Source organism: Colobus angolensis, unplaced genomic scaffold (assembly GCF_000951035.1).
Source record: "Colobus angolensis palliatus isolate OR3802 unplaced genomic scaffold, Cang.pa_1.0 Scaffold4, whole genome shotgun sequence".
Classification (NCBI taxonomy): Eukaryota; Metazoa; Chordata; class Mammalia; order Primates; family Cercopithecidae; genus Colobus; species Colobus angolensis.
Window position 1 is genome coordinate 15,275,080 of NW_012117376.1, and position 26,783 is coordinate 15,301,862.

Here is a 26,783-nt window from a genome sequence, read left to right on the forward strand (position 1 = left end):
TAATGGTTGGGCAGCTAAATTCTATTTTGGTTTTAAAAGGAAGAGACCAGAAGGAATTGGAATTTGATGTTTTATTCAAACTCCTGTTTGAATAAACAATAGCTTGGTAAGCCTTGGATCCTCCTGAGTCCCTGTCTCACCACGTGCCTCTGTGTCTTTTTCTTCATTTCAGGACACCAGTAAGGAGCTGGATGAATGAGAGACCCCCCAGATGCAGAGAGACTGGAGAGGGTGGGGAGGGGCCCAGCGGCCTTGGTGACAGGCCCAGGTGGGAGGGGTCGGGGCCCCTGGAGGGGCAATGGGGAGGTAATGTCTTCTCTCTGCTCAGAGAGCAGGGACTAGGGTAGGACCCTCACTGTTGCATCCAGCAGACACTGAACCAGAATTGAAAATGTGCTTGAAACAATCACACAGGACACTTTTCTACATTGGTGCAAAATGGAATATTTTGTACATTTTTAAAATGTGATTTTTGTATATACTTGTATATGTATGCCAATTTGGTGCTTTTTGTAAAGGAACTTTTGTATAATAATGCCTGGTCGTTGGGTGACCTGCGATTGTCAGAAAGAGGAGAAGGAAGCCAGGGTGATATAGCTGCCCACTTCCTTTCCTGAGCAGGAGGACGGGGTAGCACTCACAGGGACGATGTGCTGTATTTCAGTGCCTAGCCCAGACATATGGGGTGGTAACTGAGTTTGTGTTATATGTTGTTTTAATAAATGCACAATGCTCTCTTCCTGTTCTTCAAAGGAGCCGGGGTTTCATTCAGCTTTTTTTCCTGGAGATGAGGGTTGGGTGTAAATGAAAAGGACCCCCGGTAGGAGGCAATGGCAGGGCTAGGCTTAGGTCCCAGTAAAGGAGTTCTTGACACCACCATTTCCCAATGTGGACTCCATGGAAAGCCAGCCCTGAGCTGGTCCTTCAAGAACAGGTTCAAGGCCGGGCGCGGTGGCTCACGCCTGTAATCCCAGCACTTTGGGAGGCTGAGGCGGGCGGATCACAAGGTCAGGAGATCGAGACCACGGTGAAACCCCGTCTCTACTAAAAATACAAAAAATTAGCCAGGCCTGGTGGCGGGCGCCTGTAGTCCCAGCTACTAGGGAGGCTGAGGCAGGAGAATGGCTGAACCCAGGAGGCGGAGCTTGCAGTGAGCCGAGATCACACCACTGCACTCCAGCCTGGTGGACAGAGTGAGACTCCGTCTCAAAAAAAAAAAAAGAACAGGTTCAGCATGTTGTTCCTCTGGTTCTCCAGAAAACAGAGCCTGAGGCAAAGTTTAAATGCTTTAGTTGCAGGTCATAGGGACTTCCCCGTGCTCACTGAAGGTTCACTGAGAATCATCAACAAGAGGCAGAATAAGGCTGGGCAGGTGCAGTGGCTCATGCCTGTAATCCCAGCACTTTGGGTGGCCGAGGCGGGTGGATCACCTGAGGTCAGGAGTTCCAGACCACCCTGACCAACATGGTAAAGCCCCATCTCTACTAAAAATACAAAATTAGTTGGGCATGGTGGCGCATGCCTGTAATCCCAGCTACTTGGGAGGCTGAGGCATGAGAATCGCTTGAACTCAGGAGGCGGAGGTTGCAGTGAGCCAAGATTGCACCACTGCACTCCAGCCTGGGCAACAAGAGTGAAACTCCGTCTCAAAAAATAAAAATAAATTAAAAAAAAGAGGCAGATTAATAGGAGAAAAGGCACACAAATACACAAATTTATTTGACCGTGGTTTTATGAGATACAGGAGCCTTCAGAATGAAGACCCAAAGATGCAGGAGAAACTGTCCATTTTTAGGCTTCAGTTCAACAAAGTATGGACGGCCATGTAAAAATACGATTGGAAAAAAGAGCCTGATCTAATGCTGATAGACTGAGTGGGGAACCCAGCGAGGCCTGTCTGTCGAGATTCTTTTCAGTCTCTCTGTGCAGCATTCCTTCCTTCCTCATATGGGGCAGGACTGTCTCTGGATGGGGGTCTTCTGACCTGCAGTCAGACAAAGGTCAAATAATTTCCTATGGCCAGTTTTACACAGAAAGAAAGGGGAAAATTAGAATAATATTTTTAGGTTTTATGGCAGGTTTTTGGGGAAGAGGGATTGTAGTGTTTACGGCTAGCCTTGGGGGAGAATAAGGCACCAGAGACAGGAGGACAGGAGAAGGTCAGAGAGAAATGTTTGCTTCCGAGGGAGGCCTTCATTTTGGGGTATTGTTTTCTGAGACCCTACAAGGTACACTCCCGAGGCCAACAGAGAGAAGGAAAATGGAAGCGAGGCAGGCAAGGAGGGAAGCAAGTACAGGGCATTGTGTGACTGAGCTGGCCACAGCTTCACCAAAGACTGGGCTGGCTGCTTAGTCATGTGAGATGTTTCCAGCAGGCCATAAAGAACAGAACATGATTCAAAGTCCTTCATTTGAGAGAAGAAAAGAAAGAAATGTGTCTGCTGGCTCCTTCCTGTCTCCCGCCTTCCATCCTGTTCATTCTACCTTGACTTCAGGTGGCGCAGCTGCAGGTGGAGCAAGATCACCTGCCACACTCGGTGGTACTTCAGTTGAGTCTGGAAGTGGTGGGAGGTGCCAGGGCCTCCATGGTCCAGTTGGGTTGGACAAGGGTGGGAGAGCTGCTGCTGTCTCCACCTCAGTGAACACAATGGGGGCGAGGCTGGTGCCCAGACTCATGCCAGGAAAGGCCAAGTCAGTCACCGGCAGTAGAGGATGAATTCATGACCATGGCCCAGTAGCATCCAGGATCTCCATGAGCAAGAAGCCGAGGGCCTAGAGAGAGGCAAGGCTGAGCAAATCTGAGGCAGCGCATTCACTGGGGCTGACATACCAGGGATTTATAACTCTGAGGAGCATTGCAGAGCCTGTTCCCCCTTTAGACATTCAGATCACAGTAGTAAGTTAGGGGGTCTGAGCGAATTAACTTTAGACGAGGACCATCAAGTTCATGGTGCTTGGAATGCTGCCTGACCCTAAGTCTCTCATTTTGTGTGTGTGGACTGAATTTCCCAGCTTATTCGTATGACAGCCTCCGGAACTAGAGTTATGTGGAACTTGCTTTAGGACAGTGCTCAAAAACCCTCACAACCTCTGCCCATTTTCACGTCTAGGAGTTTTTCTAAGGCTAACTTGGTTCCTAACTTCGAATTTCAAGGAATCAGATTTTGCTCTCATTTCCAGTCCTTTCTCAAGTTCTGAAGCATTTTGTTTTAGTTTTCAAAACACGGCATAATACACCCATACACCCTTACAAGTGCACCAAACTACTCATAGAGTTTAATAACCTATTGTAAAATGAAACCCTGTGTTACTACCACTCAGGTGAAAAAAAAAAGAAAAAAAAAAAAAGAACATTGCCAGCCCTCAGAAGCCCTCCATGTGCCCCTCTACACATCACAGCCCCTCTTTCTGATTGGGGTAGCAGAAAGAGGACCGGTCAAATTTTTTTTTTTTTTTTTTGACAATCACATACTTGTTTTTCTTTATGATTTGGTCTCCTAAAATATCCTCCCATAGAAAACTGAAGGGATTTGAGTCCAGAAGGAGAAATTTGAGGCCGGAAAGACAGAAGCTTTCATCACATTGAAATCACAATAATCAGTATTATAATGTGTGAACATTCTGTGACTTCTCTAGGCTACTGATCATGTAAGCAACAAGCATTTCAGTCCCATATCTTGTCACTTATGGAAGAGAAGAGAGAGCAGTTGAGACTTTGGGTAATCAGTTAAAGACTAAATTCCAGGAAGTTACCTGTTAATTGCAACTAAGGGGATCTTTCCTTTGCCATAGGAAGGGCTCTTCCTGTACTTGCAAACTAGAACCCTTAAGATGGTATGAAGGGTTCTTGATCAACATGCTTCCTTTAAAATCATGCTGCAAGACAGGAAAGCTGGCTTCAAGGGGGTTCTTCCAATGAATCTTGAACACAGTTCCATGGGCTGCTACATCAGAATCGCCAGGAAAGGTTTGGTTTTCCCCAAGTCTTTAATTCTGAAACTTTTTTTCTTTCTTTTTTTTTTTTTTTAGACAGAGTTTCACTCTCGGTTGCCCAGGCTGGAATGCAATGGCATGATCTCAGCTCACTGCAACCTCTGCCTTCCGGGTTCAAGTGATTCTTCTGCCCCAGACTTCTGAGTATCTGGGATTACAGGTGCCTGCCACCATGCCCAGCTAATTTTTTTATTTTTAGTAGAGGTGAGGTTTTGCCATGTTGACCAGGCTGGTCTCGAACTCTTGACCTCAGGTGATCTGCCCGCTTCAGCCTCCCAAAGTGCTGGGATGATAGGCATGAGCTGCTGCACCCAGCCAACATTTTTTAAATACTGAAAAGTAGAGGGAGTAGTTATAGTGTACCCCCATTTACTCATCACTCAGTTTCAACAGCTGGTGACATACTTGTTTCTTCTCTACCAGTACCCGTACTCTCCCCACTGGGATTATTTTAAGGCAAATCCCAGAGACATTTTATCCCTAAATACTTTAGATAAAGGTTTTCCTTTTAAAAAATCGTAACCTCAGGACCAGCCTGGCCAACATGGTGAAACCCTGTCTGTACTAAAAATACAAAAATTAGCTGAGCATGGTGGTGGGCACCTGTAATCCCAGCTACTCAGGAAGCTGAGGCAGGAGACTCACTTGAACTGGGGAAGCAGAGATTGTAGTGAGCTGAGATTGCAGTTGAGCCTGGGCCACAGAAACGAAACTCTGTCTCAAAAAAAAAAAAAAAAACATAAACACTATACATAAAAATGAACAATAATGCCATAATAGCACCAAATGAGAATTTTAAAAATACAGATTCCCAGGCCCTGCCCCAGACCTACTGAATCTTGGAAATATTGAGGCTCCACACCCAGAGATTCTGGTTCGGTTGGTCTGATGCAGGGACCTGTAACCTGCATTGTAACACCTTCTCCAGGTAATGCTGAGCCTGCAGGTGCTCAGAGCAAACCTAAAGAAAACCAGGGTGTCTGAGGCTTTCCAGAAGAAAACCAGAGTCCAGAGAAGGCAGAGAGGCACTCAGTGAGGACCCAAGCAGAACAGGTGCACCTCCCTCCTGGCACCCTATCTCCTACAAGAGGAGAGACTAAAAGAGCCCCTTCCTGTCCCCAGTGCTGTGGGCAAGAGGCCTGTGCCTCTGACTCTTGTCTCTGTGAAAGACCATACCCACCAAGCCTATGGTCCTGGCGACAAGGGTGCCGGGGATGACGAACAGACAGGGAGGTCTCCAGCAGCTTCTTTCTACACAGACGGCACCTGTCAGAGGCCAGTGTGGGGGCCACAGGCTCCCCAATCCCCAAGAACCGCCAGGGAAGGAGGCTGCTTCAAGTGGGTAGGGCACCAAGCTGGCCAGGAAGGACAGGGCTTCTCCCAGCGGTACCAACACGGTGGCACCTTCTGCCTGCATCTCCCAGGCTTGCTTGTCGGGCTTCCTGGGCTCCCAGGAGCCGCTGCGGGGAAGGGGTGGCAGCAGTGGCGGTGGTCGGCTCTGCCCCGATGGTGACTGCCGATGACTCTGTTCTCTGTGCGGGTAGAGACAAAGCCGGCCACTCCAGATTCTCCTGCGCGCAGGAGAGGAGGAGCTGGCGCTGCTTCGGTGGCGAGGATGGGTTCATCAGTCCCAGCCGGTCCCAGGGAGAGACACTGCCCCAGCCTGAGGGCCGCACAGCCCACCCCAGGACCCTCCTAGCAGGAGGGCAGGAACGCAAGCCGAGCTCGGGCGGGAGTGGGGGGAGGGGGGCGTCTCCAGCCTGAGAGGGAACATGATCAAGCCCAGGACAGCCGCCAGTCAGAGGGGGCAGGTGCGGCCCCAGTAGCCTCTGGAGACCCTCTTCCGAAGCAAGGAGCCACATTCCTGCCGTCGGGACCACCAAAGCGGATTTCTACAAACCAAAGTCGAGAACTTTTCGGTGGGGACGCGGCCTATCCGGCGCGGGAGAGGGGGCGCAGCTGTCACCCCGTCCTCACTCAGCAACACCGGGCGCCGCGCCGGGCTAAGGCTGGCAGCTTCTTGCGGCCGGCAGGTGGGCTCGGCGGGCCCCATGGGCGCAGGCACAGGTGCGCGGGGCCACAGCCGGGCGCCCTTTGCAGCCAGCCACCGCCCCCTCTTCCCCGCGGGCTTTTGCACACGACGCGCCCAGAGCCGCTTCACACGGGTTGGCGAGGACTGGATAAAGCCGGAGGCCGCGGGGCACAGCGGCGGACCCGAGACGCTGGAGCGCTTGGCGTGCGGAGCGGGAGCCGGAGCTGCAACAGCAGCGGGAGCCGGGGGACCTCAGTGGCCGCAGGAGCCGGGCTGGAGTGAGCGCAGCTCGCGGGGCCCTCCAGACAGGTGGGCGAGAGCCACCCGGAGACCCGCGCGCAACTTCAGAGCGCACTCGGCGGGGCGGCCGCGCGGCTGCCGCGGGCCTGCATGGACGCCACGGAGAAGCAGCACCTGTTGGACGCCAGGCCCGCAGTCCGGTAAGGCGAGAGCCTGGGGAGAGGCGGGAATTTGGGCGGCAGCCGACGCACCTCCGCGTTTGCCACCGCAGCAGTGGTTGGTTTTGGCGGCGGCTTGAGCTGATACCACGTAGGAGCGGGGGAATGAGGTGAGGGAAAGAAGATAATGAGATGTGGCCCAAGCACCGTCTCTCCCTCGGTCGCCGCACAGAGCTTGACTCCTGCCCGCGGGGGGCCTGGGGTCGGGGGAGTGGCGGTTCCCGCCTGGAGTCCTGCCCTGCCCAGTACTTTGCCCCAGGCAGCCCCGCCCTAGGGAGGCCCTGTGTCCCAAGTGCGCTGGGGGGTGGCCTGCTCTTCTCCCAGAGCCGGCGCTCTGTTCCTTCCCCGCGCTCCACTGGACACTCGGAGAGTCCTTAGCTATTTTTCCCGGTGGACACAAGGCCTCACAGAGAAATGGGACTAGAGTCGGCCCTCCTTGCCCCATCTCAGAGCTGAGCGTTCCCTCTCTTTCTCTCTGGTCAGGTCATACATGGGATCTCTGTGGCAGGACGGGGCTGGCTGGATCCCTCTGCCCCGACCTGGCCTGGACTTGCAGGCCATTGAGCTGGCTGCCCAGAGCAACCATTACTGCCATGCTCAGAAGGGTCCCGACAGTCACTGTGACCCCAAGAAGGGGCAGGCCCGGCGCCAGCTCTATGTAGCCTCTGCCATCTGCCTGTTTTTCATGATCGGAGAAGTCGTTGGTAAGCACTTTTGGGCTAATTAAATGAAGTTAGCGCATGGATAGACTTCCCAGCAATACTGACACTAAAAGCCCCATTTACCGAACACACACTGCGCTAAGCCTTTATATACACATTATCTGATTCAGGTCTAACAACAACCTGTGTTATCACATAGGTGACGTTATTCTACTTGTTTTACAAATGATGAAACTGAGGCATGTTCAGGTTAAGTGACTTGCCAAAGATCACGCACAACTAGTAGCTAAGGGAAAGCCTGAATTCCTAGAAGAAAAGAGCATTTACTGAGTATCTACCATGATTTCCAGTCCCTATTTGAACTTGATGTGCACATTCACCCTCTAAGTAGATATTGGTGGCCCATTTCATAGAGAGTGGAAGTTGAGGCTCAGAGAGAGTAGGTCACTTGTCACGGTTGTACAGCTCATGGGTGGAGAGATCTTGAGCCCAGAATGTCTTCTTCCAGAGCCTGTGGTCTCCCTGCTGCACACAGTCTTGGGAGCCAGCTCTCTGGGGAGCTGATAAAGACCCTGTACCCTGCAGGTGGGTACCTGGCACACAGCTTGGCTGTCATGACTGACGCAGCGCACTTGCTCACTGACTTTGCCAGCATGCTCATCAGCCTCTTCTCCCTCTGGATGTCCTCCCGGCCAGCCACCAAGACCATGAACTTCGGCTGGCAGAGAGCTGGTGAGGGTCGCGGCTCAGCTGTAGATGGGGTTGAGAAAGAGGGTGGGTTAGAACGAGGGTTCTTAGGTGGCTGTAATGGGTGGATCCCCCATTCCTCCCCTGAGTGAGGCCAGGAGGGTGATCTGGATGGGGGAAGAGGATGTCAACCATGGCCTCTGTCCTCTGGGAAATCCTAGTCTGATGGGGAAGCCCTGGTCTCAGTCATCCAGGAGCTCTCAGTCTGCGGGGAAGCAAAGTTCACCTTCCTAAGAAGTGCAATAGCCAAGCTTCAAGAACAAATGACAATGGCATTAACACTGCACATAACTCTGTGGATCAGCTCTGGGGGGAGGGGAAGGCCGGCAAAAGCTGCTGGAAGGTATAGGCTTTAACCTCTCTTCCGTTCACCCCGGGTTGCATCGTCGTCACCTTCCTCTTTGTGGGAGATGGCCCAGCCTCTCTTCCCCAGAAGCCTCAGTTTACTAGCTGAACAAAAGGCATACATTTTAATAAGTCAGCTTCTTTACATGTACAACAAAAAAGGTGGACCCAGATAATGACTTATTAGTTCCTTCTAGCTCTGACATTCCCAGATATATGAGGGGTGGGGTAAGGGGCAGCCATGCCGGCCATAGCTTCAGCAGAGCCCAGTGGGACCCAGGCCCTGACTTTGTGTGGGGGGTGGGTGGGGAGGATTCTGAAGGAAGGGGGAAGCCTCCTTAGCCTCAGGCCCATGCCAAGGTGGGTGTTGGGGATGGGTTCTTCCTCAGAGATCTTGGGAGCCCTAGTCTCTGTACTGTCCATCTGGGTCGTGACTGGGGTACTGGTGTACCTGGCTGTGGAGCGGCTGATCTCTGGGGACTATGAGATCGAAGGGGGGACCATGCTGATCACGTCGGGCTGTGCTGTGGCTGTGAACGTCATGTGAGTGGAGCCCCGGTTCCCCCTCGTCTCCCCTCCTCCTCCCGCCTCTCACACCCACACCTGTGTCTGCTTTGCAGAAGGAGACCGTGCCAATTTCCAGCATTGGCCACAGGGACAGAACTTCCCTAATGGTCTGAGCTCTGGCACCTGGAACACCTGGGTCCTACCTTAGGCCTAGGCCAAGAACACTGAGAACTATAAATCTGAATCTTCATCCACTCTACCCGCTCCCTAATACATGTCAGGGACTAACCTTGGTGGCTTCATACCTCAAGTGGGGCGGGAAGAGGCCAGTTGTTGCAGGAGTAGCTGTCCCTAGGGGCAGAACCCAAGTCTGAAATTGGTCTCAGAGACAATGGGTGTCTCTTTCCGGCTGTTTCTCTCCTTTGTTCAGAAGCCTCAGTTTCCCCATCCGTGACATGATGGAGTGAACTTACAGTGACCTCCATAATGCCCTCCTGCTCTGAGATTTGGCATCGTGGCATTGTTGTGCCCAGACTCAGCCTGGTATTGGCACTGAGCCCTATCTCCCATGGCTCTCTGAACCAAGGCCACGTGGGTTGGACTTCTCACATGGCCAAAGAGATCACAAGGTTTGGGGGCTTGAGATTTTTGCCCTATGAATTGGCTAGTCCTAATAGGTGGCTTCCATCTGCGACCTCAGTGAGCCCTTGGCTTTGTCTCCACTTCATAGAATGGGGTTGACCCTTCACCAGTCTGGCCATGGGCACAGCCACGGCACCACCAACCAGCAGGAGGAGAACCCCAGCGTCCGAGCTGCCTTCATCCATGTGATCGGGGACTTTCTGCAGAGCATGGGCGTCCTAGTGGCAGCCTATATTTTATACTTCAAGGTCAGAGCTGGGACACGGTGGGGGGGGGTGTCAGGGGAGTGTAGACCACCTGAATATCCTCTCTACAAGGGGTCCTTTTCAGGACTCCCTCCCAGTTCTGGGGAAAAGGGTGGGGAGAGGAAAGAAACATTTATCCAATACTTACCAAGTGTCAGCACTTCTGATCCTCACAACAACCTGAAGGGAGAGGTGGTAGTGTTTTCTGTAGCTCAGAAAGGTTCAGTGACTTGCACAGCGTCGCACAGCTGGTAAGGCGTAGAGGCAGATTCAAACCTACGACTGTGTGTTGTCAAACCCCGGGCAATGCCCATCACATAGAGGCAGGGAACTGTAGTGGAAAGAGGCAGGCATTTGCTCTGAAGCTTGGCTCTCCTCCTTGCTAGCCATGTGATGTTGGGTGAGGTGCTTGCTCTAATGGAGCCTCAGTTTCCCCATCTGTCAAATGGGGATGGATGGCAGATCAGATGGTATCTAAGATGCCTTTTTGCTCTGTCCATGTCTCAGCTTCTTGAGAAGGAGAGGTGGGAAGGGACTGCCTTATCCTGAACTGTGGTCTGCCCTTTCTGCTCTTGCAGATGTGAAATAAAGAGCAGAAAACTGGGAGGCAGGGCCGGGGTGAGGCTCATGCCCACCCAGTAGAGAGAGCCCCTCTCCCCAACAGTGCTGGGTGGGAGGGGAGAAGGGAGGCTGAGGTGTTAGATGGTGAACCGAGGTCTGTCTTCCTCTCTTCCTGCAGCCGGAATACAAGTATGTAGACCCCATCTGCACCTTCTTCTTCTCCATCCTGGTCCTGGGGACAACCTTGACCATCCTGAGAGATGTGATCCTGGTGTTGATGGAAGGTAACCTGGCCTTTGTGGCTCCTTTTTTGCTCTTGGCTTTCAAGCTCTACATCAGCTCAAATAAGGTATGTGTGTGTCTGCGGCATCCCAGCACATGGCAGGGAGCCGGGATCTGGAGCCCCGGTATCGGCTGGAAAACCTCCTGGGGCCCCCAGGCTGATCTTCACATAGAGCCTGGGCTTTTAGGTGTGGCAGTTCCTGGAACCGTACCCCAGTCCTGGTCTTCCCTTCCCCCTACCCCCAAGGGTGCCTCCTCTGCCTAGTCAGGTGGCTTCTGGGGGACATCTGTAGCATCTGGAGCTCTCCAGCTCTCCCCTATACATTTCCCAGGCTCTGGCTGCCTTCTCCCAGGGAGAGGGAGTGAGGATTATGCTTCCCATTGCACAGAGGGGCAGACTGAGGCTCAGAGAAGGATGGTCAGCCTTGGACAAAGTTACTTAATCCACTGCAGCTCAGGCCTTTCCTCATCTCAGGGACCAAACAATGCCATACCCTGGGGGGCATGGCTGTAATTTGTGGGGCTGGAGAATGGTCAGTGGTGGAAATGATCTGGTCTGCCCTGAATTACCTTTTTTTTGAAATAGGATCTTGCTCTGTCATCCAAGCTAGAGTGCAGTGGCATCACCATGGCTCACTGCAGCCTCGACCTCCTGGCTCAAGTAATCCTCCTGCCTCAACCTCCCAAGTAGCTGGGACCATAGGCGCATGCCACCACGTCTGGCTAACTTTTAAATGTTTTGTAAAGATGGGGGTCCCACCATGTTTTCCTGGCTGGTCTCAAACTTTTGGGCTTAAGCAATTGTCTCACTTCGGCCTCCCAAAGTGCTGGGGTTACAGATGTGAGCCACCACACCTGGCCCTGCACCTTGGCTTTCTTATACTCTAGGCATGGGGTCTTGGGCCAGGGTCATAGGCCTCCGCGTGGTCAGGGTTAGTCTGGAATGGAGTAGGATGCTGGCCTGGGCTTAGCAGTATTTGGCTGCAGGTCAGAGCTTTTTCTCCAAGAATATGCTAACCCAGATAAAAGCGATAATGATGAAGATGATGATTGTGCCCTGGGTGGGTCCAGGGATTCTCAGGATCTGTTCTTTCCTTCTTTCCATTCAAAAATATATTCATTGGCCAGGCGCGATGGCTCACATCTGTAATCCCAGCACTTTGGGAGGCTGAGGCAGGCAGATTACCTGAGGTCAGGAGTTCGAGACAAGCCTGGTTAACACAGTGAAACCCTGTCTCTACTAAAAATACAAAAATTAGCCGGGCGTGGCAGCACGCACCTGTAGTCCCAGCTACTCAGGAGGCTGAGGCAGGAGAATTGCTTGAACCTGGGAGAGGGAGGTTGCAGTGAGGCGAGATCGAGACACAGCACTCCAGCCTGAGTGACACAGCAAGGCTCTGTTTTAGGCACCAAGGATACTGTGGTAAACAAAGGAGACTGTCCTGCCCTCATGGAGTGTCCGTTTTAGAGGGAGAGACTGACAATAAGTAAATTCATAAATAATTTCAGTGTTAAGAGTGGAGAGGAAATATAACAGAGTGATAGGGCGGAGAGCTTGGGAGGTGAAAGCAGCCTCAGACCTGCAGGCCAAGGAGGTCTTCTTTGAGGGGATGATGCCTGAGGAACAGGAGCTAGCCCTGCACCAATGGGCAGGCGTGTGAGGGGCAGTTTCCTTTAGCCCCTGTGCTTGCCATCCTCAGGGACCCCCAAGGGCGTGGACTTCACAGCTGTGCGGGATCTGCTGCTGTCAGTGGAGGGGGTGGAAGCCCTGCACAGCCTGCATATCTGGGCACTGACCGTGGCCCAGCCTGTTCTGTCTGTCCACATTGCCATTGGTGAGTGCTCGGGACACTCAGGGTGGGGTGGGAGACAGGCAGCCAAAGGCCTGGTGCCATCTCCACAGGGTCCAGGTGACCCAGATGCTCACAGTGCTCATGCATCGAGCCCAGCCTCATGCTGAGTACTTGCTATGCATTATTCCATCTGATCATCCCAATCTCATTTATCCAGGAAGAAACTGAGGCTGGAGTTGGGTGGTAAAGTTACTGGCCCAGGCTTTTACAGCTAGTATATGGCAGTAGGTGGCAGATTCCTGGCCTTAAGGCCAGTGCTTTACCAGCTCTTTCAGGCATGAGCCAGGTCTGGGCTGGAAGGCTACCTGGCAGAGGAGTAGAATCTGGGGGCTTCTCCATATTCATGGTCCCCCATCCTGTTCTGCTGGGGATGGGGTATGAGATTCAGGCTCCTGATAGTTTCAAAGGGCCAGAGTAAATGGTTTCCCCAGCTGTGTCCTCTCGGTCCCCAGCTCAGAATACAGACGCCCAGGCTGTGCTGAAGACAGCCAGCAGCCGCCTCCAAGGGAAGTTCCACTTCCACACCGTGACCATCCAGATCGAGGACTACTCAGAGGACATGAAGGACTGTCAGGCATGCCAGGGCCCCTCGGACTGACTGCCCAGCCAGGCACCAACTGGGGCATGGACAGAAACTGCAGGTGGCTGGACGGAGTGTCCCCCAGGCCCAGCCAGGACTTTGCCTACCCCAGCTGTGTTATAAACCGGGTCCCCCTCCTGACCTCTGCTCCATGTTCAGTGCGGAGCCTTGTCCCACTTCAGGAATGGAGCTCTTCTCGGCCTCCCCATCTGACTACAGCCAGCGCCAGGGTGGGGACTCAGCGGGTATAAAGCTAGTGTGACCCTGCTCTTCCAGCTCCTGGGTCAGCTCTGGAAGGGCTGTATTTGGGCCTAATCCTAAGCAAATGTCGTTCTACCACTCGCAGGGGCAAAGGCGGTGAGCCATGGGATGTCCAAAGGGAGGCTGGCCCCAGCGCACCTGTACTGCCTGCCTCATCCCCCATTCTCAGCCTGGCTGGCCTTTGCCTTTATGAATCTGAGCCCCCCCTCCCTCTGCCTATAGCAATAGGCACGGGGGTGAGGACCCTCACACTCTCATTTGAGCCTCCTTGAGGCAGGGAGCCAGGAGGCACCTGAGGCCTGTCTGTGCCTCAGCCACTTCAGCTATGAGCCAAATGTTCCCTTTCCTGGAGGGGAGAGGCCTCTTACTAGGTAAGGGACAGGTTTCCTCTTTTTTTGTTTTTTTTTTGTTTTTTTTTTTTTTTTTGAGATGGAGTCTCGCTCTGCCGCCCAGGCTGGAGTGCAGTGGCCAGGTCTCAGCTCACTGCAAGCTCCGCCTCCTGGGTTTACGCCATTCTCCTGCCTCAGCCTCCCAAGCAGCTGGGACTACAGGCGCCCGCCACGTCGCCCGGCTAGTTTTTTGTATTTTTTAGTAGAGACGGGGTTTCACCGTGTTAGCCAGGATGGTCTCAATCTCCTGACCTCGTGATCCGCCCGTCTCGGCCTCCCAAAGTGCTGGGATTACAGGCTTGAGCCACCGCGCCCGGCCAGGTTTCCTCTTTCTTATTCCCTCAGCTGTGCCAACACAAAACACAACCTTGGCACAGGCGGTGGGTGGAGGGTAGAGAGATTTCAGTTTGGGTTCTGCGCTAACAGCCTCCAAGCCCCTTGGCACTTCTGTTGCCCTGAGAGTGTCCCAGGGGATTCAGAGTCTCCAGCAAGATATGGCTGGGCCAGCTCTGCTGCCTACCTGGCCTGACCCAGTCGGAGCCTGGCATGGTGGAGGGAGAGGGAGAGAAGCGGGGCTGCACTCGGCCCAGAGGCCAGCTAGGAGGGAGACCGTGGCTTCCTGGGGCTTGTGTGTGAAGATTCCTGACTTACGGGTGGCTTATGTTTACAAGATGCAAGAGGGGAGATCTGTCCCCGACTCACGGAGACAACATGCCCAGTTATCAGAGAGTCCTGTGTCACAAGGTCTGTCTCTGCCATTGTAAGCAAGTGCCTTGGGCGAGTTGGCCTCTGCCCTAGTCTCATCTGTAGACCGACTGGGTTGATGCCTCCCTCACAGGGTTGAGAACAAGAGCCAGTTGGCCATGAAGACTGGTTACTTTTATCATCCTTGAGACAGGGAACTCTGCGGCCCCAGGCTGCCTCACTGAGGAGCTAGGTGGGCTTCCCCGGCCTCCTCAGGGGCAGCGCTGAGTTTGTCTTGACTGTTCTGGCCCAAGATGGGAGGAGGGGGGTTTGGTCACTTGCCTCCCTCTTTAAATCTCTATCTTTCTATCTGTGAAACGACCTTTGTGCCTTCCCAGCACTGTCATCCTGATTGCCTGTGTTCTAGGTAGGTGGGTCCTTCAGCCCCTCCAGGTCTGTGAAAAGTCTGTGGAAAGCACTGGCCTGGAGAGGGGTGGGGGGTTGCTGGTGGGTGCTCCATTCCACTACAATCTCAGGGGACTCAACCTCCCCTACCCCACTCCTACCCCCCTACCCAAGCCATGGCAGGCCCCAGGAGCTTGATCATGGGCTTTGCTGTGTACCAAGTCCTTACACCCCTCTCAAGAGACAGTCATTGGCTGGGCATGGTGGCTCACGCCTCCAACCCCAGCACCTTGGGAGGTCAAGGCAGGCGGATGACTTGAGGCCAGGAGTTCAAGACCAACCTGGCCAACATGGCGATACCTCATTTTTACTACAAATGCAAAAACTAGCCAGGCGTGGTGGCTTGTGCCTGTAATCCCAGCTACTCAGGAGGCTGAGGCAGGAGAATGACTTGAACCGGGGAGGCAGATGCAGAGGTTGCAGTGAGCTGAGATCACACCACTGTACTCCAGCCTGGGCGACAGAGCGAGACTCCAGCTTAAAAAAAAAAAAAGAGGCCGGGCGTGGTGGCTCAAGCCTGTAATCCCAGCACTTTGGGAGGCCGAGACGGGCGGATCACGAGGTCAGGAGATCGAGACCATCCTGGCTAACACGGTGAAACCCTGTCTCTACTAAAAAATACAAAAAACTAGCCGGGCGAGGTGGCGGGCGCCTATAGTACCAGCTACTCGGGAGGCTGAGGCAGGAGAATGGCAGGAACCCGGGAGGCGGAGCTTGCAGTGAGCTGAGATCTGGCCACTGCACTCCAGCCTGGGTGACAGAGCGAGACTCTGTCTCAAAAAAAAAAAGAGAGAGAGAGAGAGAGACCATCATTGCTGTGCCACATTCTTATGGATGAAAAAACGGAGGCTCAGAGGTGGAGTCGTTTTCTGGAAGTCACACAGCCAGTGCGGGCAGGTCTGGGATTTCTGCCTCATTCCCACAGACCTTTTTCTACAGCAGGGTCTGGGGACCTGGTCTGGGCTGCCTGTTGGTACAATACGAACCGCTGGGACCAGCAGTGCCTGGCCCATGGGCAAGGCCATGCCAAGGCAGTTCAGTGTCCTGGGTGTCACAGCTGTGACTGGAAAGGTGCCTCTTTCTCCTGGATGGGCCTGGCACCCAGTGCCCTCCCCACCCTGGGAAGGCTGCCTGGGCCGCAGCTGTATGCTTTCCCACCCACCCTCAGTTCTTGACTGCAGGCCAGACTGCCTCTCCCCTGCCTCTTTAATTTCCACTCGCCTGTACCTCCAGCATCTCACAGCACCACGCCTCCCGAGGGTAACCCACTCTGCCACTCAGCTGTGACTGGCTCTAAGGAGGACCTGAGTCATCCAGGGACCTGCCGAGGTCAAGCTGGGGGGTGGGGGTGGAAGGCCTTGGAGAGGCCTAAGGGGACAGCATGTTCCTGCCAGTGAGACAGTCACGGGAGTTTCCAGAGCTGCGAGGCCATCAAAGCAGGAAAACACCTGACACCCTGGACCTGGGCTGGACCCACCACCCTCACCCTCTGGAGTCGCACGCGCTCCCAGGCGAGCCCTGAGCCCTAGCCCCTCCCTCGAGCAGCTGCTGTTAAGGGTATTTATAGCCTGGAGCGTGAGGGGGCAAGGACACGCGCTTTATTTCGGAAGTGATAATTCCAGTTCCAGGTGGGTGAACCCCGGAGGACCTAGTGTCCCCTCCCTCACTCCATCCTCACCTATACCTCTGGGGACAGTACCCGCTCGCGCCCAGTCCACCTAGAAACAGTCCCTTCTTACTGAGTTCCAAGTGTGCAGGCCAAAGAGATGGGGCTGTTCTTCAGATTCCTCTTCCCAGCTTTCAGCCCCCGAGCTGCCCACAGCGCTCACCCTCCACACCCCGGCCGCCCTCTGGCCATGGGGGTGACGAGGGCGGCACGGCGCTGATCTCTAGTGGTCAGAGTCGGTAGTGCAGGGCAGACGGCCGAGGCTCAGCCGCCGGCGCGCGCCGTATAGGGGCCGGCCACTTGTTCCCGTCCTGCTTTCCTCGCCCACTCCTCGTTTACCCGCACCCCTCTGCTCCGTGGCTGAGGTTCAAGGAGTGAACCTGACAACCTAGGCGTCTTTGGGTAGCTACCTTCCCGGGGCTAGGAATCCTAGGAATGGGGTGGGGAGGCAGTTCTGTTTCTCCGCTCACCCTGTCCCGCTGCCGCCCGCATAGGGCCAGGCACGCAGTTAATGTCTGCCATCCACCTGTTCGTCAAATATTTGCGGCACATCTGCCTAGCCAGAGAGAAAAGGACATGAAACGACCAGACCCCCCGGGCTCGCAAGCCAGTCCTGGGGCCTGACCATGCGGGAACCGCGGCAAACACTGGGCTGCGAAAGCGCTAAGGAGACCGAACCCATAGGGGACGGGGAGGAGGGCCAGGCAATGTCCCTGGAGGCGGCAATGCTCTGAAAGACAAACAGAAGTTAGCTGGGTGGAGAAGCGGAGAGCGGCGCTCCGGGCGCCGGGCTGAGCCTGCACTGAGGCTCCGCGGCCGAGGGCGGGCGGGCGGGAGAAGGTAAGGCCACGCCCCCCGGTTGTGACTGGCCAACCGGGATCCGACGTGTGGGCCCGCTGGCTGCCATGATAGGTTCTGTGTCCCAAGGGCGAAGGCCACAGGCAGGTGTCGCTTCCCCTGGGAGCTGGGCTAGGACCTCCGCTGGGGTCTCCGCGGGTCGCCCCCTAGGGCTTCTCCAGGCTGCGGTACTTCTTGCGCTGCACGGACACCGGGTCCTTAAACAGCACCGGGTCCAGACGCAGACGAGAGGACAGCAAGGGCATGTGGCCGAACGCTGCCGCTATCTGGTTCACGCAGTCGGGGGCTGGGGCCTGCGGCTTTGGCCTGGGCCCCGGGCCCCCGGAGGCCTAAGAGGGAAAGAAACAGTGGGTTAACAGGCTTCTCTGCCCTTCCGAACTCCCCACGCCCGTGCAGCAAGAAAGACTGGTATTAGACAGTGAGAGGGAATCCTCCCCGCCACCCCTGCCCAATCCTTGCCATTTCCGACCAGTCAGCCTCAGCCCTCACCAGTGGAGCAGCCTCCTGGCGCTGCTTGCTATAGGGCACCTTGATAGGGGGCAGCTTGGTGACTGCCGCTACTAGGAAATTCATCAGGACGTCCACACAGGTGGGTGCCTCATCTGCCAGGGTCCTCAGAACCTTGGGCAGGGAGTGGGTGAAGAGAGTGTGGTAATACCTGGGCAAGGGGAAAAGACAGGGAGAGGCTGCAGCCAAATTCATCCCCAGGCCCCATTCTCCACCCTCCTGACCTCACCTCTCCCTTTGACCCCCATCCCCAAGCCTTTGAGCCTGGCTGCCTCAGAGAGCTCCCATCCCTGGCGTGAACAGCTCTCCACTGTGCTGTGTGCCCCGTGGCTCATCTGCAGTCAGTGGTGTGTTCCCTGCCCTCTCCCTCACAGCTCCTTGGGGCACCCATCCTTGGGCTCTGAGCGCTGAACCCAGAGCCAGAATTAGATGGGTTGGGATCAGCTGGTTTCAAAGCCATCAAACATGGAAGCCCAAGGAACAGTTGTGGATGAACCAGGCTGATACTGCTTCCGGTAAGTCTCACTTCACCTCGCAGACATTAGGTTATTCACTACTCTACTGAGAATTCCCTGCAGAGCTCCTGAGTAATTTACAAGAGGTTCCAGGTTATGCATATTTGATTTAAACATGTTTAAGGAACACCTCTAAAGAGGTCTTACAGAATTCAGTCCCTTCCCCAAGACCGGAGCATTTCAGGCAGCTTCTGGAAGGCCTGGGATGTTCCCCAACTCATCACATCCACATTTATAAAGCATCAGTACTATTCTCTTGTCACCCCACCACCAGCAAAACCACACACTGCCCTTAATCACTGCATGGCTCTACTTAAAATAACAATAGCTACCATTTGTGGAACCTCTGTGCCAGGGACTTCATTTAATGTTCACACCAGCCCTGGGAGGTGAATCCATCCCATTTTACAGATGAGAAAACAAACTCTAGAGAAGTGAGGAGATTTGCCCAGGATCCCACAGCTGGGAAGTGGCAGATCTGGGCCTTGAACCTGGATCCCTGGGGTCTAGGCCACCCTACTCCATTCAGGGTGGGGGTCTTTAGTCCTCTGATCCTCTGATCCCTGGTCAGGGTGGGGGTCTGTACCTATGGTAGAAGGCGGCTGTGGTGAGAACCATGGAGAATTCGTTGGTCCTCTCAGCAGTGTAGCCCCAGCCACCATGGGCCTCATCCCAGAAATGGCTTGACGTCAGGAAGCCCACCATCCGCTCTGGGAAGCTCTGCCACACCACAAAGGCAAAGTCTACCTGGAGAGGGACTCAAGTGAGCTGTGAGGAAGGACCTCCTAAATGCCTAGAACATCCAGAGAGTTGGAGGCAGGGCCAGCCTGGCTGAGGGGCCAGGGCAGGACTCAGGGGAGAGGAGGTGGGAGCCATGGCTTAGAATTGGCTGGAAGTATGGCAGGAAAGCTTCTAAGGGCCACAAAAACAATTTCTCAAAATAGTCCGTGGAAAGCCTCAACGAGACTCCTAAAGAGGAGGCTGCCTCGCTTGCTGGGGTGGTTTCAAATGCAGGAGGTTGGACTTCATGACCTGGGGTCCCCTCAACCCTGGGAACCTGAGGGGCTGCCGGGGCCCTCTGGCTGTGTCCACCCATACTGGGCTTCTCTTGGGCCCAGCCCTCACCTCACTTGTGGAAAGACTGCTGCGGGCATCAAGGCTGAGGATGGCATCTGTTCTGATGGTGCTGTATGGGAAGAAGCGATCACTAACCTGCAGGGAGAAGGGGGGGACTCAGTCACTGGAACCTTCCCCCCACCCCCATCCAATAAGTAGGAGCCAATCAGGCACAGTGTAGACGCCTGGGCCATGAATAAAGCCTCCCTTCAGGCACAGTGTAGACGCCTGGGCCTCGAATATGGCAAGCCAGTGCAGAGCTCGTTTTGGGACCTGGGCAACTCATTTGACCTCTCTGGATTTCAGTTTCCCCTTTGGTAAAATGGGGCAGTTGGTCTCTAGGGGCCCTTCCAATTTTGACATCTTGGGATTCCTCCATTGTCATACTGTTGCATCAACTGTGGGAGGAGTGTCAAACATCCCTCATTTGAAAGAAACAGATCTAGAGAGATGAAGGGACTTGCCCACAACCATGTGGCAGGCAGGTGGTTCACACCAACCACGGTTCCCAGAAGCCTCCCCTTCCTGGCCCAGTGTGCTGCCCTTGGTCCATATTTTCTCAAGATCCCAGGTTTCTCCTCTGTTCCTCATCTGAGATATCAGCGCACTCCTCTGTCTTCCCGCATCACATAAGCCCCCGTGCTCTGGAAGCACAATTCACAGGGACCAGGGAGGGAAGAGAATCATTACTATTAGCCCTGCAGCTGAAACCTACTGTGTCATTCTTCAGCCTCAACTGCGGCTCAGGTCCAAGTATTCATAAAACACCCATAGGTGCCCTCCCTCAGCTCCCAGCATGGGCCCACCACTTGCATGGCTCTCCTCAGCCCTTACCTTCCTGTGCCCATCAATGACTGTCAAGGGCATGGCTGTCTCCGGCCAACTGGATGGGAGTGGCCTCTCATTGCTCCAGAGAACCAAGATCTAGAGGATAGGGGGTTGTTCCTGAAGTCTGGGGTCTAGGGCAGAAGGTGGGTTGCAGGGGGCAGGAGTGATCTTTCTCAAGGTGGAAGAAGTTTGAGAAGTCAATTTTATAAGCTGCACATGGGAGAAGGGTTTAGTTGGATCCATTCATCACTGCTCTCTCCTTGCCTCTGGGCTTGTAGAAGGCAGGAATTCTGGTGACATGAGGGTAGTGACCTATGGCTTTAGAACTCAAGAGAGTTGTCTGTGGTAGTCCCTAGCCTGGGCCCTGACTCCATGCTCCATCCCCATCTTTTCTCGAAGCCTTCATTCTCTTCCTCAGGCTCTTTTATGACTCCCAGCCCAGCTCAATGGCCTGTTTCGAGCCGTCCGGTGTGCATCCTGGCTGAGCTAACTGCTTCACTTCCTCTGCAAGGACTCTTATGAGTCTATCTGTCTTCTCTAGAAGTAAGATTTGACAGTCTGTGTGCCAGAAAATGCTAACCCAGTCTGAATCTCTGGGCAGGATCCTTCCCTGCTTTTTCCCTGCTCAGCATGAAGCCCAGGACCTAGTGCTCAGAAAATGACTGCTGAGTAAAGGAATGAATGTTTCCTTCTCCAGCCTCCCTAAGAGACACCCTGCTTTTCACATGGCTTCATCAATTTCCATGGGGAAAAGGCAACAGAATCTTGGGAGTTACAGAAGAAGGCAGCAAGAACACTTGGAAATCGTCCCCATTCCTCCCCTTAAAATGAGTGGTCATCCTTGGGGTCTGGAAGTCTTCAGGGCCCTGCCCTATCCTTGCCCCCACCCTGGATCCCAGGACTCCAGCTGGGAAGGGGGCAGACCTGGGCACAGTGCTGGGAGCCTGCCACCGCCTGGATGAGCTTCAGAGGGGGCTGACCTGGGGGCCCCACCCAGATCAGGGCGCTGAATCTGCCCTCAGGGCGGGAGCCTGGGGGAATGAGACACAGGCTATTAGGGTGGGAGGGAACAGAACCCCATGAAGAGCGACCTGAGTAGGGAATCCCGGGGGCCAGGAGAAATGTCAGGGCTTAGGAAGGGTCTTGGTGGGGCTCTCCAGATGAGGCTGGGGCAGCCCTAGGTAGAGCTGAGGGGACTTCAGGTTGTCCCATCCCAGGGCATACCCTGTTGCAAGTGGTAGAAGGGGAAGTCCTGGGGGCTTGTGGAAAAAGTAGACAGAGCCAGGAGTGCCCCTGGGGGGCTGTTCCACAGCAGCGAGGGGTGAGCTGATGTTCCAAAGATCCGGTCCTGAATAACCTGAAATGAGAGAGGAGCTGAGCAGAGCGAGTGGCCTGTGTGTCCATGGCCACACCTCCCCTTCCAGGCTCTGGGGAGGGTGGCAACTGCATCACCAGTCCTCTGGGGTCAGAAGCTGAGGTCTAGAGTAGGGAGCACTCCATGATGTTGCTCCAGAGGTGGGAGATGGTGGCAGGGTCACTGCTTCCCCTTCCTTCCTCACTCATGACAGATGTCACTAACGGGTCATGACATTTTTCAGGACTCAGAATCCCTCCAAACATAGCACCCCAGGCAGCTGTCAGTAGTCAATTGGCATTGGCACGTGCTTTGAAATCTATTTGCTACAGCGGTCTTCTCTACAGATGGGGAAACTGAGGCCAAGATTGGAGAAGAAACTTGCCCCAAATCTCACAGCCAAGTCTCAGATTCATCCCAGGACCATCTTCAAGGACTGGGGGTGTCCCCAAACACTGGGACAGAGAAGTATGGAGAGGTGACAGGGATGGAGCAGGAGTCAAGGGCCAGGACCCCCATCAGGTGAGCCCCCTCACCTCCAGAGTGGTATGGATGACCTTCTCCACCGAGGAGAAGTAGGCATCCCATAGAAACTGGGTCTGCTGACGCAGGGCGAGGACCCGTGCAGGGGACATCTCCTGGAGGGCAGCCAGGACCTGGGGCAGAGAGGGATAAAAGTGCCAGATAAGGCCGGGCGCGGTGGCTCAAGCCTGTAATCCTAGCACTTTGGGAGGCCGAGACGGGCGGATCACGAGGTCAGGAGATCGAGACCATCCTGGCTAACACAGTGAAACCCCGTCTCTACTAAAAATACAAAAACTAGCCGGGCGAGGTGGCGGGCGCCTGTAGTCCCAGCTACTCCGGAGGCTGAGGCAGGAGAATGGCGTAAAGCCGGGAGGCGGAGCTTGCAGTGAGCTGAGATCCGGCCACTGCACTCCAGTCCGGGCGACAGAGCGAGACTCCGTCTCAAAAAAAAAAAAAAAAAAAAAAGTGCCAGATAATAGAGCAATTTTGAGCCCAGGAAGTTGAGGCTGCAGTGAGCCATATTTATGCCACTGCACTCCAGCCCGAGCAACAGAGCAAGACCCTATCTCAAAAAAAAAAAAAAAAAAAAAAGCAGCAGCAGCGTTCAGGGGTCACACAGAGTTGGGTCTGAATGCCACCTGGTAACCATGTGACTGTGGTCGAGCTGTTTAACCTCTCTGAGTATTTGCTCATTAATTGCTTAGTACATTGTAGAGGCTCAATAAATAAATGGTAATTACTATTAACCCCCTCTACCATTCTCAGGGGATTCAAGACAGGTCACACATATATTTTTCAGAGCTGGACAGAATTTGTTTCATCAGATGGAAAAGTCTCCATGCGTTTTGCTTTCCCACTCCAGTCCCCATGGAGGCGCTCTGAGTTTGAATTTTTTTGTAGCCTTCCCCTAAATGGGTATTTAAAAAGTCATAGGCCACTGGAGCTGGGCCCATGGGGATTGTCAGGTCTAGCTCATCCTGTTGTAGAGATGGGAAAACTGAGGCTGCAGGAGGATCAGGACTTGCTCTCAGAGCCCTTAGGAATCTCTAGCTCCATCGGATCCTCTGGGAGCCCCAGAGGGGAGACTTGGTGCTAGGAGAAATTCATCAGTATCCATACAAGGCAGATAGGAATGAGGACTGAGGCCAGCCTCGATTCAAGATTCTGGGTCCCTCCCCTGTCCTGGGTCCAGTTCCCACCCTGTGGGCAGGGCTCTGAGCTACCTGAAGCGGGAGCCTCTCATCAGCTACGATGGCTGCCTTGGTCCAGTCGATGACCTCGGAGAAGGGCAGCTCCCAGCGGGGACTGAGAAGCACTGGGATGCAGCCGGCCTGGGGGGCGGGGAGGTCACTGGGGAGCCCAGCCCCACCCTGCACATACTCACCCCCCACCCTTTTCCAAGTCAGCAGCTGCTGCTGTTGGGGGCAAGAGGCAAAGAGGACAGGAACATGGGGTGTTTCAGGGAAGAGAGGTTATGGTTGTTCTGCAGAGTGTGCAGTGAATGGGGACACAGGCACACCTGAGTCCAGGAGTAAAGGGGCAGGCAGCTCACTGCCCCTTCTCATTGGCCTGGACCCAGCCAGCTCATGAGTGCTGGGGGACAGAGGACAGGTGATGCTCAAATTGGGGTTGTACCTGCAGGGCTTGGAGGAAGCGCAAGGCAGCTTCTGGACGGTGGCCAGAGATGAGGCAGAAGGTGGCATTGGGCAGAGTCTCCCGGCCCTGGGTCCTAAAGAGGCACACAGGAAGGTCCCAGTACACATGAGCTTAGACAGTGCCCTTCGCCCCACCGGGCTCCCTCAATGGGAGCACCCCACACCCCTGCACCCCACACCCACACTCCCAAATGTGCAAACCCACTCATGCATATGCACAGTCGCACACTGACACACACAAACATAAGCCTCACCCCAGCCACGCGTCTGCGGTTGGACTAGGAGGCAGGAGCCCTGCATTCTAGCTCTGCCTCTTCCCTCAGTGGCCTTAGAGACCTCCCTTGCCTTTCTCTGACCTCAGTTTCCTCATCTGTAAAATGGGAGGCAGAGGGCGCTGATGTTTACAAGGCCCTGCCTGACTTAGACACGCACGTCTGCCCTCCCCCACTCGGCCACAGGCAGACTTTCAGCACCCCTTGCCTGCGTGGCCTCTGAGCCCAGCCCTCCCCCATGCTGAAAGCCAGGCCCAAGAAAGGCTCCTCTGTCATGAGGTGGGCTGGGCCCCCAGCCTGGAACCACACAGGAAGCTGCTGCCCAGAGGCCCCCTGGCCCAGAGGACAGGCCTCTTCTGTTCCTCCCACCTACCCCCCCACCGCCACAGCCCAGGGCCACACTCAGTCTGTGTGTGCCTGTGGGGGAGGGCAGGAGTCCCAGCCTCCTCAGAGCCACCCTCAGCAATTGTCCACCCAGGGGACCATCGCCTGTGACCCAGTCGGGGGAGGGATAAAGGGAGGGACCAGGACACAGGCCTGCTCAGTGTGGGACTCATGACTATGGCCCTGAGGGTCCTAGGACCCTCCTCTGTACAGCCTGCTTGGCTCTGAGCCTGAACCTCCAAGAAGCAGACCTGGGAGTACTTAGGCAGCCTCGGGGCCCTGCTCCATTGAACAGATGGGGAAACTGAGGCCCAGAGTGACCCAAGGACTGGCTCAGGGTCACAGATAGGGTTGGGGTGGAGCTGGGACTAGAGCAGAGATGTGCCAGCTCCTGACTCCGAGTTACCTGAACCACCCGAGCTGCTGCTTTAGGGGTCTCCCAGGGGACCCCAGCCTTCTTTCTCCTCCCTCCATGCTTAAGTGTCCACTAGGCCCTCCCTGGAAGAAGCCACAAGTAACCACCAGGACACCCTTCACCTCATTCTGCCACAGCAGAAGCCAACCAGGTACAGCCCCCTTCACCCCCAAGTCAACCTCTAAGGAACTGAAAACCTCTAGGTTAAGGTTGAATAAACTGCACCACTGAGCCTTAACCTCCCTTGATCCTCTGTGCCTTTAAGATCTCTTCTCCCTCACACTGGAGGGCCCCTCCCTGCCTTGTCAGCCTGAGGAAGTCCTCCTACTCATCTTTTTCTTCTCAGACAAGCTCTTGTTCTGTCACCAGCCTGGAGTACAGTGGTGCCATCACAGCTCACTGCAGCCTCAACTTCCCGGGATCAAGCAATTCTCCTGCCTCAGCCTCTTGAGTAGCTGGGACGACAGACATGTTCTACGGTGTCTGTTTTTGTTTTTTTTTTTGTAGAGATGGGGTCTCTCTGTGTTGCCCAGGCTGTCTCAAACTCCTGGCCTCAAGTGATCCTCCTCCTGCCTCAGTCTCCCAAAATGTTGAGATTACAGATATAAGCCACCACACCTGGCCTTTTCCTATGCTGTCTTTTTTTTTTTTTTGAGACGGAGTCTCGCTCTGTCGCCTGGACTGGAGTGCAGTGGCCGGATCTCAGCTCACTGCAAGCTCCGCCGCCCGGGTTTACGCCATTCTCCTGCCTCAGCCTCCGGAGTAGCTGGGACTACAGGCGCCCGCCACCTCGCCCGGCTAGTTTTTTTTTTTTTATTTTTAGTAGAGACGGGGTTTCACCGTGTTAGCCAGGATGGTCTTGATCTCATGACCTCGTGATCCGCCCGTCTCGGCCTCCCAAAGTGCTGGGATTACAGGCTTGAGCCACCGCGCCCGGCCCTATGCTGTCTTAATGTCTAAGCTGAAACATCACCTTCTGTGGGAAACCCTCCTTGATGTCTCCAGAGATGGTTCTCTCTGCTCCCACCTCCCGGTGGACTGCAGTAGTAATGATCGAAGCTAACCTATATTGAGTATGTACTTTGCTCTAGGCGCTGTTTTAAGTGCTTTACATGTATTAACTCAGTTCATTCTCACAGCACCTCTATGAGATAGGAGGGGAGGTATGCACTGTTATTATCTCATTTTACAGATGAGAAAACTGAAACCCAAAGAGGTCACACAGCTCTTGAGTAGAGGAGCCAGGTAGGCAGCCGGTGCAGCCTCTCTCTGCTTAACAATGTCAAACAATTGACTTGTCTGTCTCTCCTACAAGGCTGAGCTCCTTGAGGATGGGGCTGTACCTCCCTCATCTCAGTATGCCCAGGGCCTAGCAGAGTGCCTGGTGGAGAATGGGAGCTCAGTGGGTGCTGCCAAATGCTCAGTGTGACACTAGGGAATAGATGTGGGACCAAGAGACCAGGTATCTGGGAGGTCAATTTCAGCAGAAATTCTAGTGATGGAGCTGGCTGAGAGTGCAGCCAGTGGGTGGTCTTTGGAGGTGGTGAGTTCCCCATCAGTAAAGGTAAATAAGTAGAGTCTGGATGAGCACCTTTGGCGGGGAACAGGGAGTGTGTTACAGAGGAAACTTGTGCATCTATGTGGTGACCATTGAAGAAGTCTTAGGCTTCTGTGACCACATAAGGTACCTGCCGTAGACTCAGGGCCTCAGTACCCAAGGGTGGTCAGTGTGGCTGCGCCCATGGCCTCAGTGCTCTACTATGGGCCTGGCCATAGGCAAGGCCACATTGTGACTTCCATGTGCCCTAGGCACTTTGGCCTTCACAGTCCCCATAAAAAAAGAATATAGTTGGCCGGGCGCGGTGGCTCAAGCCTGTAATCCCAGCACTTTGGGAGGCCAGGACGGGCGGATCACGAGGTCAGGAGATTGAGACCATCCTGGCTAACACGGTGAAACCCCGTCTCTACTAAAAAATACAAAA

At 54.5% G+C, this 26,783-nt stretch overlaps 3 protein-coding genes across 5 annotated transcripts in view; 2 read left to right on the forward strand and 1 right to left on the reverse strand.

Moving 5' to 3' along the window:
* Positions 1-752, forward strand: part of TRIM63 (tripartite motif containing 63, E3 ubiquitin protein ligase) — a 17,159-nt gene extending 16,407 nt beyond the window's left edge. Inside the window, exon 9 of one of the 2 annotated variants that reach the window (XM_011955607.1) lies at positions 173-752. In XM_011955607.1, the coding sequence (XP_011810997.1) occupies positions 173-183 (11 nt within the window). In that variant the 3' untranslated portion in view covers positions 184-752. The remainder of the gene's footprint in view (positions 1-172) is intronic. The other variant, XM_011955608.1, reaches the window with a different exon arrangement.
* Positions 753-5,369: 4,617 nt separating this feature from the next.
* Positions 5,370-14,421, forward strand: SLC30A2 (solute carrier family 30 (zinc transporter), member 2). Its single transcript, XM_011955609.1, has 9 exons — positions 5,370-6,465; positions 6,967-7,187; positions 7,731-7,877; positions 8,627-8,780; positions 9,475-9,634; positions 10,371-10,476; positions 12,175-12,309; positions 12,780-13,550; positions 13,879-14,421. The coding sequence occupies exons 1-8, from the start codon at positions 6,416-6,418 to the stop codon at positions 12,923-12,925; spliced, it is 1,119 nt and encodes a 372-aa protein (XP_011810999.1). The 5' UTR covers positions 5,370-6,415; the 3' UTR covers positions 12,926-13,550; positions 13,879-14,421.
* A 1,861-nt stretch (positions 14,422-16,282) lies between these two features.
* Positions 16,283-26,783, reverse strand: part of EXTL1 (exostosin-like glycosyltransferase 1) — a 15,772-nt gene continuing 5,271 nt past the window's right edge. The window contains exons 2-11 of one of the 2 annotated variants that reach the window (XM_011955610.1): positions 23,711-23,804; positions 23,299-23,406; positions 22,087-22,206; positions 21,421-21,553; positions 21,121-21,227; positions 20,203-20,292; positions 19,378-19,464; positions 18,839-18,999; positions 17,720-17,888; positions 16,283-17,559 (exon numbers count right to left, since the gene is read on the reverse strand). In XM_011955610.1, coding sequence (XP_011811000.1) covers positions 17,377-17,559; positions 17,720-17,888; positions 18,839-18,999; positions 19,378-19,464; positions 20,203-20,292; positions 21,121-21,227; positions 21,421-21,553; positions 22,087-22,206; positions 23,299-23,406; positions 23,711-23,804 — 1,252 coding nt within the window. In that variant the 3' untranslated portion in view covers positions 16,283-17,376. The remainder of the gene's footprint in view (positions 17,560-17,719; positions 17,889-18,838; positions 19,000-19,377; positions 19,465-20,202; positions 20,293-21,120; positions 21,228-21,420; positions 21,554-22,086; positions 22,207-23,298; positions 23,407-23,710; positions 23,805-26,783) is intronic. The other variant, XM_011955611.1, reaches the window with a different exon arrangement.